Source organism: Microcebus murinus, chromosome 3 (assembly GCF_040939455.1).
Source record: "Microcebus murinus isolate Inina chromosome 3, M.murinus_Inina_mat1.0, whole genome shotgun sequence".
In the NCBI taxonomy this organism is placed as follows: Eukaryota; Metazoa; Chordata; class Mammalia; order Primates; family Cheirogaleidae; genus Microcebus; species Microcebus murinus.
This window is the reverse complement of record NC_134106.1, coordinates 57200374-57215878: the sequence shown is the minus strand read 5'-3', so window position 1 is coordinate 57215878 and position 15505 is coordinate 57200374. Positions and strand designations below refer to the sequence as shown.

Here is a 15505-nt window from a genome sequence, read left to right as displayed (position 1 = left end):
GCCCCCAGGCACAGTCCTGCTCAAGGAAGAATCATCCAGCCGGAGACTATGAAGTCTGTGCACTCACTTGGTTAGCCTGTCATTGGATTAGTCTGGTGCTGACCTCAGACCCTGAACTTTTCCATCTTTCCCAATCATGCCAGGCTTTTGCACAGATCCATGCCTCAACATTCAGGGTACTGTATGCCTGGAAAACCCTTCCCCCACTCCTTCTACTTGTCCTTTATGCTGTTGTTCGAATGTAACCTATTCTGCCAAGAACTCCCTGACTCCCCAGAGAATTCAACGCTCCCCTCTGTGTTTCTACAAGCTCCTGGTACTGACCTCCACTTGCTCAACCAATATTAAACTGTTAGTTATTAAACAAACCAGCAGGTGGAAGGGGAGAGGTCTTATATCCTGGGGCTGCCTCACTCCTGCGTGTAGATTGTGCCCTGGACAACTTCACAGTGTTGATGTGAATAGCGCCCCCTAGAGTTGTGCATATGGTGGCCCTTTTAGCCTCAACTGACAAGTTATTTAACATTCCTGTCTCCCTGATATCCATTTGCTAGAAGAGCCAAACGAGCCACATGGTCAGTTTGACCCAAGTGGGCTCTCAACCTCCAGTTCACTGAGGGTATACCAATGGAACTCTTTGTGAAAAGGAGCACATAAATGAAACACAATCAAGTCTAAGGCAACAGCTTTAAATCAGCTTTTGAACTAATTGTAAATTTCATTGAATTGGAGCACATCTTAAACCCATATGGTAAGCCATAAATAGTGCCCAACCAGGGCCATTTAGTTGTCCATTCCTCCACTCGCTCAAGCAACTGCAGTTGAGTCCCCACCACTTGCTGGCACTGCATTATATTTTGAGAAAAATAAAGAGAATACAGCTGTCAGCAATATTGTTTACATGTATACAGTTAGTTGTGTGAGGGCAATGATGATAGTAGTTAAAGGACTAAGGCTATAGAAACTCCCAGGTCTGGGAAGCTCTAGACTAGAACTGGTTAGATGGTCTCATCTGGTCTTTGGGGATAAGACAGGGAAAGCCCTCTCAATGTCAGGCGTGGAGGTGAACTCCAAGGAGTGAAATGGCAGGTCAGAAGAATCCAGCAGCACTTCTGTTTGCAAATACAAAAAATTCCAAAGGATTTAAGATTTCACTGTTCTGAGTTGCATTTAACATGTCATGGCACCATTATGTCTGTTTATATAGATACAATGATTAAAGACAATGCAACGACGATTGTCCTATATTCTTCAATAAAGAACAATGTGTTTATTTTCCTTGTAGCAATGTTCCTTTATTTTTTCTTCAAAAAAAAAGTATTAAAATATAGAATGCTGAATTCTGGACCTGTTCTAGGACTTCTGTTTGGAATGAACATGTGTGTGAGTGTGTATGTGCATGAGTAAGAATATGTATTTAATGTCCACTGGGAAGAAGATGCCTGACTGGAGGATGGAGGCCACTCCGGGTGTCTGTGTAGACGTGGCTGGAGGGTGCCAGGCCTGCTGCTATTAGGGAGTTCAACTTGTCTGACCCTAGACAAGTTGTATAATTTTCCACAGCTGAGTTTTCCTATCTAAAAATTTCTTGCCACAGAGACACTGTTCAGATCAGTGAGCACAATAATAAATCTGGAAATAAGCTCATCATTCAAAGCCAGGTGCCTGTTGTTCACTGGACGGCCACCCAGAGTCAGTGCCTTCAATGTACACCCCTGTCCCTTCAGCCTGTGGAAGTTCATATACTCAAACTCTCTCTCCCCCACCCCACATACCAACCAGACAGACACTTTCTAAAGCTTCACGGTGAGAAGTGGTGATGTGGGAGCATAAAACAGAAGGCAGGCCAGGAAACTTTGTGTGGCTGAAGAGAAAAGCTACACACTAGGGCCATGGGCACAGCACAGAAAATAGGCAGCCGCCTTCCTGTCAATCTCACTTGCTGTGAGTGCCACCTGGGGCTGGGAGGGGTGACAGTGCCACTCAAGAAAGGAGCACGCGATGCTCCCATGGAGGACTGCAGGCTTCACTGCTGGTTTCAGGAGCGACATACTCCTCAGGGTCTGGTGAGGAAGGACTGCTTTATGCTTCCCTTTCAGGTACAAGTTCAAATCCCAGTCCCATCACTTAATAACTGTGATCTTGGGTGAACTAGTATTTTCATCTCATTATACCTCAGCTTTATATCCATAAAATGGGGGTCATAATAATGCATGCTTTTGTTTCAGGCCTGTTGAGTGATTAAATGAAAATGGCTTTGCACCATTGCCTGGATAGTCGTATAAGCTCAGTAAATGTTCTTTTTTTTTTTCTTCTTTATTTCACTTCCCTGAGGTTAAGTATGGTGATAAGTAAATGTCATTTCTAGTAATTACCATTATTATCATTAATTTTCACAGACTAACATGCAATATCCGCCAGGAATCTCTGTCTTTCTCTCCAATTAGAAATGATTAGGTCATCACCTTTATTAACCTCCAATGACACCCTCTCTTAAGACAAACCCCTGCATGGAATCTCAGACTTATCATAGCACGCAGCAGGCACTCATTCTAGAGTTGCTGAATAAATAAAAATTTTCAATATCTCAAAAACATGAGGGCTACTAACAAACCTTTTTACTGCTTATCCTATTTGATTTTTCCAGCATCCTCAAGTCAGACCCTAAGGTCATAATTTGACTGATGCTAAAAAGTACACTGTTTTAACATTTATTGCCCAGGTTTCCAGTATGGGTAGTTTCTTGATTTATTTCTGACATCACATTTAATTGATTAAGCTAGAGGGTTTCAAAGGAAAATAAAGGGAGTGGAGGGGAGCTCTAGATTCCAGGAAGGGTAGGTTTTGTTTTCATCAGCAAATGAAATGTACTACTCATCTGTCCAGTCCAGGTCTGGCCAAGGCAGTGTGATTAAGTATGAAAACTGCAGGTGTCTACACGAGCTATATCTTTGATAGAGTGAGAGAAGAGATGGGCGAGGAAGTGTCTTCTTTCTTCTAGCATGTTCATTTCCTGTGTATGTCAGTCTGTATGTGTCTGAGACACAAGGCCGCTTAGGGCTGAGCCGTATCCAATTTCCCATTCTGTCATGGGACTTTCTGCTATGTATTTCCTTTCAAATGTGTGTGAAATTGGGGACTGTAGGATCTTGAAGAAACTGCAGGAATGGCAGGTGGGGGAAGAATATGGCATGGATTCCTGGCTGTAGTTGTATTCTGATCGTATTTAATTAGACTGAAATTTAGTTTATTAAACAATACTATTCCAGAGAGGCCACAGTGCCTGTACCAGTTCCACTCCTCCTTCTAAGGGAAATTATTCTCGCCATGCTCAGGTGGCCTGTTAGGAAGCACATGACTCTTCTCTTTGGCCACACCTGACCCAAGGGTCATTGGTTGGCTATGAGCTGTGATTTATAATCTACTGCCTGGAGTGAGAAGATGAGTTGGACAAAGTATTTAATATATTGCCCTTTTGGGAACTGGAAGATGGAAACAGAGGCTGAGGCTGTCAGCACTGATGACTGAAGTTGAAATGAAGGCTGGAAATGCCATCAGGTGGGATCAGGGCAGAGGAGTCTGCACGAGCCAGAGTTATGAGGGCAGAGAGGAGGCCAGGAAGAGAGCAGAGGGATAAATCCCCAGAGAGAAGCAGAGATGCCAGGAGTGAGGACAAGAGCACCCATGAGGAGGCTGGCGTTGGGAGCTGCCTCAGTTCTTTCCCACCACAGTCTACCTGGGACCTTTCCTTCTGAACTAGCTTGAACTGGTCTCTGCTTTTTGCAGTTTAATGAGCCTGATAAAAACTCAGATGTGGCCATAAAATCCATGGAAGGTGATTACATTTAGAAGGAAACCATCAGATGAAGTATTCCATTATTGCCTTCTTCCATAAACTGCCAATTATTTGGAATAACTAAAGACTTAGTGAGAAAACCTCACTCTGATGCCACAATGGAGAAGACTCTTAACCCAGGAAATGCCCCTGTTAGATGTTAAAAACCGAGCTTCCTTGCTTTTGTTGAGCTGTCCAAATTTAAGTAATTTTTCTTTGTACTCTCTATACAAGGGTATCACTGTTGGTTACATGGAATCTCAGAAAGTCATGCCTTTTTATGTTATGAATTTTTATATTCCCTATTAAAGATCACTGAGAACTCATTATAAAGAGTTATAAATTTGTCTTCATTCTTTAGGGTTAGTTATTGAAATAGTAGATGTGCCTCTCTCAGGACATGATGGTTATAGAATTAATGAGAGTTTGGATAATTGATGCTTAACTCAATTATATGTACGGCTGAGAGTGTTCGACTTGAAATAGCTGTTAATTGAGTGTTAGGCGCTGTGGGATTTGAACACAGGGAGCTGGCGTGGAGAAGGTTGTCTAGATTCAGACTATGATTTTTAGGGCATTGTATAAAATACTTTGCATGGGCTAAGTTATCTGTTTCTGTGGGATTTCTTTCTTTCTTCTTCTATTTTTTTCTGCCAAAACATATTAGGAAGGAGATTAGGGCTGCTTAACTCACAGGGCCAAGGAACCCTCAGGGCCAACACACATGTTCGGGCAATCAGCACATGCTGGAAACTGCCTGAAAAGTACAATGTTTCAGTTTCATTGCCTAGATCTCCAGTTTGGGTAGTTTCTTAATTTATTTCTGACATCATATTTAATTGATTAAGCCAGTGGGTTTCAAAGGAAAAAGAAGGTGGTGGGTAGGAGCTCTAGGCTCCAGGAAGGGAAGGTTTTACTTTTCATCAGCAAATGAAATGTACTACTCATCTGTCCAGCCCAAGTCTGGCCAAGGCAGTGTGATTAAGAAAACTGCCACAGCAGCTGTGCCTTTGATAGGATAAGAGAAGCCATGGGCAAGGATGCTCCGGTCCACAAACTCCTTTATGCTTAACACAACCCACCCTTAGATTTCAAATATCCTGAGATGGTCATTCTGTTTCAGAAATGAGGTTTGTCTTCTTCAGGTGAAAGTACAACTTCTACGAAACTGGAAAAACTCAACTACTTCTTTTTCCCTTGCTTTTAAGCTCTTCTTTCTAGGTGGTTTTATTGTTTGAGCTTTTCTTCTTGGCTCTCAAATAGTATTGTTGGGTACTTCATGCTACAGATTTTTATTGAGCTTGTGCTGTGTTTGGAGCCCTATGCTAGATCTAGGATCTGGGGTAAAGCAGAACCCTCCCAGTCTTATACCTATGTCCCCAAGTGTACTTTGGCCACAGTGGCTGCCACACCACTCTCTGAAGGCCAATGAAGGGCAAGAACCAAAAGAAAGAGCAACATCTTCTCTAACAGAACACAATGAGGGAGGGAATGTCCTTCACCTCGGGGCAAACAGGGTGGCCCCTTCGAGGGAGTCTTTGGGAGTCTAAGAGACAGCTGCACACAGCAGAAACAAAGCCAGGCTGGCACTGGGGAACTAGCCACGGTACTTTCTCTCTAAGGATGAAGGAAAGGCTTTCGTGGATGGAAAGAGGGATTTTTTTTCCTCCCTCCTCTTTGCACAGCAATGTAATTTCCTCCCTTGATTTCTGGGCAGAAAGTTAGCATTCCAACAAGATGTGCTTTAATTGATTGCAGCTATTAAATCCCTTGGCTTACATGCATATGGTTCAGGATATAAGAGCCACATGGAATTTTAAATTTAATCATCACTCTTTCTGTATGTAGAAAACTTGACAAAAGCATAGAAAGGAGGAGGGTGAGGAGGTGGTGCCTGGTTTGCACATAACAGACCTTGGAGATTAAAGACGAGAACTTGAGACTTTATCAATCTATCTTTTGGTCTCACTATGTGTTGGAATCTGTACCCTGGCTTCTACACTGGTGGGTTGCTTCTAGGGTGTCTAGCTATCCTGAGAGTGATCAGAAGATTGGGAGAGCCACTCACTGGGCACTTCTGCCTAGGGACACTCTTTCTCACCATTAGCCTCTAATGTCTCCACTATATTCTATTCCAGGCCACTGTTGCATCAGAACTGCTTACTACCCAATTTGGAGTCCAAGATTTCTGTTTTCTTTAGATGATAAGGATTTGAGAGCAAAGCCAGGATGTTAGCATATCCATCTCCAGCATATTTTCATTACTGCCTGGCAAATCTCTGAGTAATATTGTTTTAAATTAAAGAAAAATGGAATACTTTGACATCAGGCTGTTCCTAGAAGCAATGATTGGAAAATGTGGTAAACTATGCCTGGTCTACACACAAAAAGCACAAGTCTCTGCAGGGAGAAGAGAATCCCAGAGGAAAAGTCAGTACACCTCAGAGATCCGAATAATTGTACTGATGAAAACATTTATGTTTGCAGGTTAAATTTTATCCCTGCAGGGAGAAAATCCTCCAAACCCATTCTTTCTCTGGTTGTCAGTGTAGTTCAAGTTCAGTTCCTGTTCATCCCTGCTTAGGAAAGGGACAAACACTTCCCTCCCTGCTGCCTCACACACTCAGTGGGGCTGGGGCCTGACTCAGCTCTGCTTTGCAGGGGGCTAAGTGTCAGAGTGTCAGGCCGGCCCAGCCCCTCCGCCCCACTCTGCCACCCTGCCCACCTGGCTGCATCCAGCTCTGGTCACATACCTCACTCTCTTCGGCGGGCGGTGGAGGGACCTCCTTGATAATCTGAAAAGAACAAAAAGAACAGGTCAGTGAAAACCTCCGGCTAGTGGCTTTCCTAGATGCCTACTCTCAGGTGGTGCCTTGGTAGTGTAGCCATAATTATCATGGTAATGACCCAAACAAGGCAGGCTTAATCAGTGCTGTGACATCTTTTTGAACAGGGTAGATTGGTTAGTTAGCCTATGCCCCAGGCTTAAGGTTCCAATCTCAGTTGTGTCTGTTGTTTTTGTATAGAGAAAAAAATATTCTGCAGGTAAAAACAGTTCCATCTCTTACTCCAGGTAGCTATCTTGCAAATTTATTCACTCATTTATTCATCCAGTCACTCAGGCATCAGATTATTCATCCACCTATCTGACCATCTACGAACTTAACAAGGAATTGTTCCACGATGGAAGTTGAGATGGTGCTGCAGGGATGAGTCAGGTATGGATCAAACGCAGGCTGCAGGCAGTCCTGCAAATGTCACTGGCCCCAGCGGGCACCCATGCAGGGGGACTGTGCTGGTCAAGCAGACCAATTCCTGACAGAGACAGCAAAGGAGGGGTGTCCAGGGATTACCCTGAGGGTGCTGACATTAGGGGCACAAAGATTTAAACAGCAATGTTTAAGTCTGTACTCTGCAACTGCCCCACCTTCAGGCCTCAAGAGAGATATGTGGGCAGACAAGTAATTGGGAGCCCCTTCTAACCCGTGAGAGGATGATGGCACGTGGGAGGACGGGGAGGAGGATAGCTCGGCAGCAGCCAGCAGCCCGTCCTCACTCCTGTCCCCAACCGGTCCCCACCCCGCCATAAAAGGAAAGCCCTGCAGTTAATTGGATTTAGAGTCTCTTAAACAGCAGCTTGGCCATTTTCTACTATGACTCCATTATATTCTTCTGGGGGCTTCCTCCCCTCACCCTGAGCTTATTATCAGAATTTTGGGTCCCCTACAGAGTCCTTTTCCTTAGAGGACTTCTGGTAGGTACAAAGCTCACTGCATCCCTCTTGATGCCTTAGCATCAGGACTGCCTGCTTGGTAGATGGGTGCCGGGCACTGCCCACAGGACCAGCTCTGTGTCTCCCAGTTGGGGAGCTGTCTAGCTGGCATCAAGCACCTCCTCGCTCCCCCTCCTCAGCACACCTCTCTGGTTTGATCATTATTCTGGGAACTCGTAAGGGCTCCGATCCCCGTGCTGTCACCCACTCTACCATTATGTCGTGTCATCTCTGTGTGATAAGATAGGCTTCCGACTGCAGGTTCCATAACCTCAGCCAGCGGACCGAGCCTCCACTCATCTGAGAGGATGGTGTTCAGTTAATTGAGGAAGCAGAGGCAAAGGCCTCCAGGGGTTTCAAACTATCACTTCATCTGCCTCCACTTCCTGGCTGCTGTGGGAAGCCCGGTGAAGGACTTTGGAAAACGCGAAGCCATGATTTTGCTCACCCACTCAACCCTGCCTCAGAATTCCTTAAGGAAATCTCTGGGAGGACGTTACTGCCCAACACTGATTTCCCATCCTCCCAGAGGCAGTCAATTATTTTAAAGCAGGAAATGTCTGGAAACTTTAGGGAAGGGTGAGGAGCTGGGGGACAGGTTTCGGAATGCACGTCTTCCCCTGGGGTAGAGGCAGGGAGGGGAGTGAGAGGGTGAACTGGATGCTGGGGGAACAGGCAGGTGCTGACAGAGCACTGTGGGCAGCGTGCGAGGCAAAGACCCTGGGTGTGCAGAGGTTCGGGCACAGCTGTGGACTCTTCACGGTGCTCCGAGTCCATCCCTCCTGCGTAGGGAAGCACAGCACAGCCCTCAGGTGGGAACCCTACATCTACCTTCTCTTCACTGTTAGGATTTCTTTCTTTTTCTTGTTTTTTTTTTTTTTTTTTTTTTTGAGACAGAGTCTTACTCTGTTACCCTGGCTAGAGTGCAGTGATGTCATCACAGACTGTCAGGATTTGATGAGTCCCTTAATCTACATGAGCTCCACTGTCCTCATCTGTTAAAATGAGGCAATAACATCAACCTTGCAGAAATTGAGTCCTGATATTAAACATCTGGTATAGAGGAGGTGCTCCATAGATGCTGCACGTTGTTAGTTCTGTCTTTTCCCTTCCGTGTTGTTTGCGTGTCTTGCCTTTATTACATCGTTAATAACCCTGTGCATATACTCGTCTGACTATGCATGGTGGTTTCCAGATGGCGCTACCAAGAGGACAGAGCTTCATAGAATGGGTGAGATGGGAGGCTGGTGTTCTAACAGCAGCCAGGGGCTCTAGGGCAGTCAGCAGCAGTATGTTTAGCCACATATGTGTCAGCACACGACACTGCCTGGGAAGTGTAGCACCAAGTGGCTCATCACTCAGACCACCTTGTCTGTGAGGTTGCTGTTCAATTCAACGTATTAAGTATTTATTGAATGTATATTTTACATCCCAGACCCTAACGAAGACCCAAAAGAAAATGCCAAAATGCACGACTTATTAAAATATTTATCAAAAGGGACCAGTTTATAATCCAGATTCCACACTGACACACTGTAAGTTGGGCACCTGGGCTTCTGGAAAAATGTCACCCTGTTCAGGTAAATAGGCTAATCTGGCCTCATTGGTTTGTATCTGGCTATGTTCGGCAGGAATGAGGAAGAAGTCTCCCCAGCAATTCTAGCCCAAGTACCCCAGTCTGTCCCTGGGGGCAGGGGGTAGCTGGCCCATCGGATGGCAGGAGAGCTTTTTAAAGTGTGATCCAGATAGGCTAAGCTTGAAGTCACAGAAAAATTATTCCAAGCAGTTAAGTTGGATGGGCTGCCTGAAAGTGGGCCAGATGCTCGTGCCAAGATCAGCACAAGGGCGACCTGAAGGAGTGCTCTGAGCACAGGGACATGTCTACCCTGTCAGCACCCTTCAACCCCAAAAGAGCCAGAACCTGTGCAGCCTGGAGAGCAGCTTGGGCAACAGCCTGCACTGTTCTCAAGCCTGCAGCTCCACAGCAGCATTGCTGCACACGGCGTGACCTTAAAAATACCAATCTCAACGTACTTTAGTGCTTCACAACCGCCAATGGCTTCCTGTGGCTCACAGGATCAAATGCAAACTGCTGCACCCCCACAAGACCTGCATGCCATGGCCTCCCCGCTCCCCTTTTACTTTCCACACTTGGTCTCCTGGGCACCTTCCTGTCCTTCCATGTACTCTGCTGCTTCTCATGCGCAGTGTCTTCTGCCCACACACGCGCTACCCACTCCACGCCCAGTCCACGCCCCTGCACATCCCCTGGCTGACACCTACGCGTGGAACAGACCCAGGAAATGCACCTCCCCGGGGACCCTCACAGCACGGCCAAGGTCCTCTCTGTGGGCTCTCACAGTGCCTGTGTCTTTGTAGTACTTTTAATCATAACCCAAAGGTAAATTGCATACTTTTTTGTTTCCAACCAGCATGACTAGAAAGTCTCTATTTCTCCCTAATACGCAAGCTAGAATCGGCTGCCAAGCTCAGGCGTGCTTTGGCCACTTCACTTCTCCGCAGGTCACAGGAGGTGCCTCTTGGCAGTGGGTGGGCTCTTCAGCACCTTCCGCATTAGGAGGGACAAACAACATGGATAAGGTTGAGGAGATCCTTAATAAAATATTTAAAAGGAACACTCCTTGGCAAACATATTTATAAACACACCACGGAAGGACTGAACGGCAGTGCCAGGGGGTTAATTGGAGTATGGTTTCCATGTTTCCAGTCCAGCACCTTTAGGTTGGATATTTTGGAGGGGCAGAAAGTGACCATTTGCCTCCTTGGGCTAGCTGCCCTAGCACCCCCTTTCACTAATAGCTGGACTAGCGGGGTAACGAAGATATGAAAAAAGAGATGGAATAAGAAACTTCTAGATTCTATTGGTGTTTCTACCTGAGAATTTCTTGAAACTGTCTGTTTTAAGTTGGGAGATGTGTTTCCTCTCCCCTTACCAGAGACTTTAATTCTCATTTTATCCATTTCTATTTAGGCTGACATGAGGTGGGGCCAGACAAAAATCACTGTATAGATAAAGGGAAGAAAGTCACAAAAGACCAGGCAGAATCTTATCAAATTGAAACCTAACCGGCAACTCCTCCTAGAGTCAAAACAAATTCAAGTGTTTATGCGCACCTCTTAGTTTGGCTGTTGGAAATGGTAATGCTGGAGGAAGTGTAGATACAGTTAGCATGGTATGAAATGAGTAGAAACAGCTCACGCGCTCAGGGCCTGTTTGACACCTGGGAAGTCTAATGATTTTGGTTTTATGAATTAAGTTCAACCATTTGAGTCCCTGCAAAGCTCTCTCTTACAATTTATTTTATAAGTTGTTAGGGTGAAATAAAGCACCTGGTAAGTTTATTTTTCTTTTTTCTCTAGAAGCACTGAAATTTTGTGCCTAATGTGTAGGTTTTGATCCTTGCCACTTTCTTTGCCCTTGCTAACTCTGCTATGATTGCCTTGTGCAATGGATCACGGAATGCTATCTATCCGGCCAGGCGCAGTGGCTCACGCCTGCAATCCTGGCACTCTGGGAGGTAGAGGTGTGAGGATTGCTTGGGGTCAAGAGTTCAAGACCTTCCTGAGCAAGAGTAAGATGCCCATCTCTACAAAAAATAGAAAAATTAGCCAGGTGTGATGGTGCATGTCTGTAGGCCCAGCTACTCTGAAGGCTGAGGCAGGAAGATCACTTCAGACCAAGAGTTTGAGGTTGCAGTGAGCTATGATGATGCCACTGCACCCCAGCCTTAGTGAAAGAGCAATATCTTGTTTCAAAAAAAAAAAAAAGAAAAGAAAAGAAAAAAAATGCTATCTATTCAGTTTTAACACAGGCACCTCTTCCACCTCCCAGATGTCAGTCACACTGGCTTACTAGGCAAAGCATTTAAAGTCATAAGTCGGGTCCACATGCTGCATGAAGACACTAGGGCTGGCAATCCCCATGGTCCTCTGTTTAGTCTTGATCACCTTGTTGAGAAATCCTCCAGCACAACTTCACATCTGTTCTCCTCATCCTTCCTGTCTCTTCACACTGTGACAGAGGTTGGCTTTAGGCTAAGCTGTATAGGCTCATGGTAGATAGGTGTTCATTTCATGGCATGAGAACAGGGACAAAACAAGGGCCTCCCTTTTGAGTCCCCTTTCTTTAGTTTGCATTTAGTGTCTCAGTGTCCTTCCTGCATGAGCCAGGTGTGGGACATCTCCTGCAACTCCTCTGTTCCAAAGGCCTGGTCTCTTGCTGCATATAAGACATTTCCTTGACATAGGCAACTTTGCTGTCTAGATAAAGTCTGAGAGGACAGCTTAAGGTTAACTACTCTATTAACAAAATCAGGCACTTGTCCTCTCATTTTCATTAGCTCAGTGGTTTCAAACTTTATGAAGTATCAGAATCACCTGAAGGGCTTCCTAAAACACAGATTTCTGGGCTGTTCCCTGAGTTTCTCATTAGTAGGTCTGGGATGGGGCAATTGCATTGCTAACAAGTTCCCAAATGATGCTTACCCTGCTGGTCTGTGGACCACACTTGAGAATCATGAATTAGTTTATTTCTAACAACGTTACACCCCAGTTAGATATGTGGGAGGTATGTTTTGCTTTAAGACATAGTGCTCCGTTGTGAGTTGCATATGGCTGATTAGGAACACCACCTTTGAAAGTGTTTCATTCTAAAAATGACAGTGTCCCTGCTCTATTGTCAGGAACTCTGGGGTCTCCATTGCCTCCACTGTCTTGTGTGGTGGAAGATGCAGAACTATTTCTGGAGGAAACTCTCAGCTCTGCTTGCAGGTACTGCATTGCTTCCTCTGGTGAGCATGCCTGGCATACAAAGCTGGCGTGGCCTGGATTCCTGGATCCAGCCCAGAAACAATCTCCACCAGATGGTTCCCTAGGAATTAGGGACACGGATCTGATCTTGCACTGCCTGCACTATTAGCAATTAACTTGCTGAACTGCTCTTGCCTCTCTTTCTCCCACGCTGGACTCTAAGCCCCTAGAAGACATGGCCTACTTGGTCAGCTTCTATTTCCTGACATGTGGGTCGGTGCTCGTTACTCAGTCACTAGTTCTGGAATGAGTGAGTGTGCTTCCTGTAAAGGAAAAGGTAAAGGAAGCATTTCTGCTGATTCTAAACTTCTTAGCCTCTCAAATAAGAACTTAAGTGATACCAGATTCAATTCTGATCACTCAACCCTCTTGTAAACGTTTCTTTAGTAACTAAGATGGCAATAGTCCCAACGCCAAGAGTGGGTTGTGACACTTGGAGGCATCAGGGGAATCTCATTAGAGTCATGGGTTGGTTAATTAACTTATGGTTAATTAACAATACTGCACTGGCCACCATCTATGTACCCTATTCCATCCCCAAACCCCAGCCTCCAAGTAAATTTCACTTGCCCTATGGTTCAAGATTTCACTTTCCAGCTTTGTGTACCAAAATAATTTCTGCTTCCTGGAAATTTGAAAACTACAGGCACAGTTTCTGTTATTACAGCACAGGTACATAACGGGAATTAGTTCATATGTGGTAGGTAAAACACGCAATAAAATCACTAAACTATGATATTGTGTTAGTTCAAAATGTGATTTTTCATGATATATAGATTATATATATATATATATTTTTTTTTAGGGGGTTTTTTGGTTGCAGTAAGATTCTCAAAACATTAGCCACCAGGCATTTAAAAGTGTGAGGTGATTTTATTTGGCACCACTGTTAACATCAGGTGAATGTGACAAGGCTGCCCTGCTGGCAGCAGGGTTCTATGGAGGGACACACAAAATCCACACTCGCCTCGCCTGCTCTCTGGCTTCAGTGTGGCCTTGTGCAGCGCAAGCGTGCATCATGCTTCTGAGTGTGCCTGCCTTTCCTCAAGAAAGCATTTTATACAGCATCGTCAGTATGGGAGCGTGTCCCGGATGTAAGAATGCAGGGATTGGACGAAGGAGAACAGCCTTCGGCTTGTGGAGGAAAAGCTTGTGAAGAGATGAGAACAACGGGTATAATGAAATCCAACCCAGCATCATCAGGGACGGCGCAGAAAAACCAAGGGAAGGAGGATGGAACTCTTGGGCGCCACCGTTTGCTTTCGAGGGGATTAGAGAGAGGCATGCGTCGTGGAGGGGAGAGACGGCCGCACTGCTGAGAGCAGCGGAATAGTATTTCCATGCTTTCAGTCTTATTTAGAACCACATAAATAGCTCTTTTTTTTTTTTTTAAATGAAAAGAAGAACCTGGCAGCACAACAAAAGCTGAATTTCTATTTTAAGCCACTGTAGAAGGAATAGCAAGACAATGAGTCAGAGCCATTCACCTCTGGCGTCATGACACTTCGTCCTAAGAATGTCCTTCCTTCCGTCTCGTCCCTGTAACTCGAAGCCACAGCACTACCTCACACCCATCTCCACCAGGAAACTTCATGTGTTCATTTGTTTTCAAAATCAAGGTAAAGAATTATATGTACTAGAGTATATTTTTATTAGGAATTTACAATGTTTAAAATGGTGGAATTTTTATTGAGTGTTTTTTTCAAGTGAATTATTTTATAAGACTGCACAGTTTTGAATGTTCTGCTCTGAACTGATTTCTCCCAATAGTCCCGTTATTTTCATGGGCCAAAATTTCATAAGGAACACACTTCATGTCATAGGAGAAATGGTAATATGTAGAGAATTTTCTATGTATCTGCTATTTAATGACTATTGTTAATTTTGGAAAGAGCAAAGGAAATACTGCTGACAGGGCCTGACTTTCTTATCTTATTTCTGGTCTTTTGTGCTTTTCATGTGTAGAGTAAAACTCCAGGGGTCTGAGTAATAATATTCCTGGAGTTTTTGGTAATTTTGGATTATGAGCTCATGTGTAGTTTGCATTTATCTATAGGAATCCTACAAGGCCTTGGCTGAGGAAACAACTTGCCAAAGAGTTCGTGTTTCCTCTTACAAATCCGTAAGCACTTTCAAACTGTGACTACTTTTTCTCAGCTTGCAATTTACAGAACCCCAAGGAAGATAAATTTGAACTCTAGAACACTGAGAGGTTATGCTTATGAATTCTTAGGGACAAAAATACATGCACACATACAGACATACCAAACTCATAGCCCATCCTCTCACTCAAGGCCCCAGCTTTGGGCAGAAAACTCAATTCCAACTCCAAAACTTTCATGGACCCATGAAAGGCTATTAAGCCAAACCTCTAAATTACTGAGATAAGAAATTCTATCCTTAGCCAGCCACTGCTACTTAGGGTCAGCTGACCATCTGATTTCCAGATCCTTCTTTATTTTGGTCCTAGAAATGTGCTCTATTTTCTTGTGAGCTTGGCTATGCAAGCAATAAAACAACTTTTATTATATTTTAGCCAGGAGATTTTTTTGTTTTTGTTTTGCTATGGAGTCTACTGTATCTCTAGTCAAGAGTAATTGATTTTAACAAAACATCACCTTCCACATGATCAGAGGGGTCAGCTCAAATACATGTGGTACCTGTATTTGGATAGCAAACATTTTTTCAAACCTTTGATTTAAACTACTGCATATCCTGGGACTTCTGGGTTGATCACTTAAAGCCAACTCAGCTGCTGCCTCTTCAGCCTGGTAGATTCTGGATGAGGAGAAGTCAGCAGAACAGAGTTGTATGTAGAAGAAAGGCTAATTCACATCTGAAAAACCATCTAACAAGGGCTTGGATATCACAGATAGAAGAGGATGCTTGCTCTCATCCTTTCACATTCTAGCTTTCCATCCTGATTCCCAAACATTATGAGTATTCTTCTAATTAAAGTCAAGAAACCAAGGGAAAGTAGGCAACTTGATATGGGAAACATTCAGGAGGGATGAGATGTTTGCTGATGGCAGATAAAAGACCCTTTCACTGAACAGGCAACATAAATT

General features: G+C 44.5%; 1 protein-coding gene across 2 annotated transcripts in view; it reads right to left on the bottom strand.

Moving 5' to 3' along the window:
• Positions 1-15505, bottom strand: part of ANTXR1 (ANTXR cell adhesion molecule 1) — a 230633-nt gene that overhangs the window by 71689 nt on the left and 143439 nt on the right. For both annotated transcript variants that reach the window (XR_012918576.1, XM_012750117.2), the window contains exon 14: positions 6589-6630. Coding sequence is in view for 1 of the 2 variants with exons in the window: in XM_012750117.2 (XP_012605571.1) it covers positions 6589-6630 (42 nt within the window). In the remaining variant the exon portion in view is untranslated. The remainder of the gene's footprint in view (positions 1-6588; positions 6631-15505) is intronic.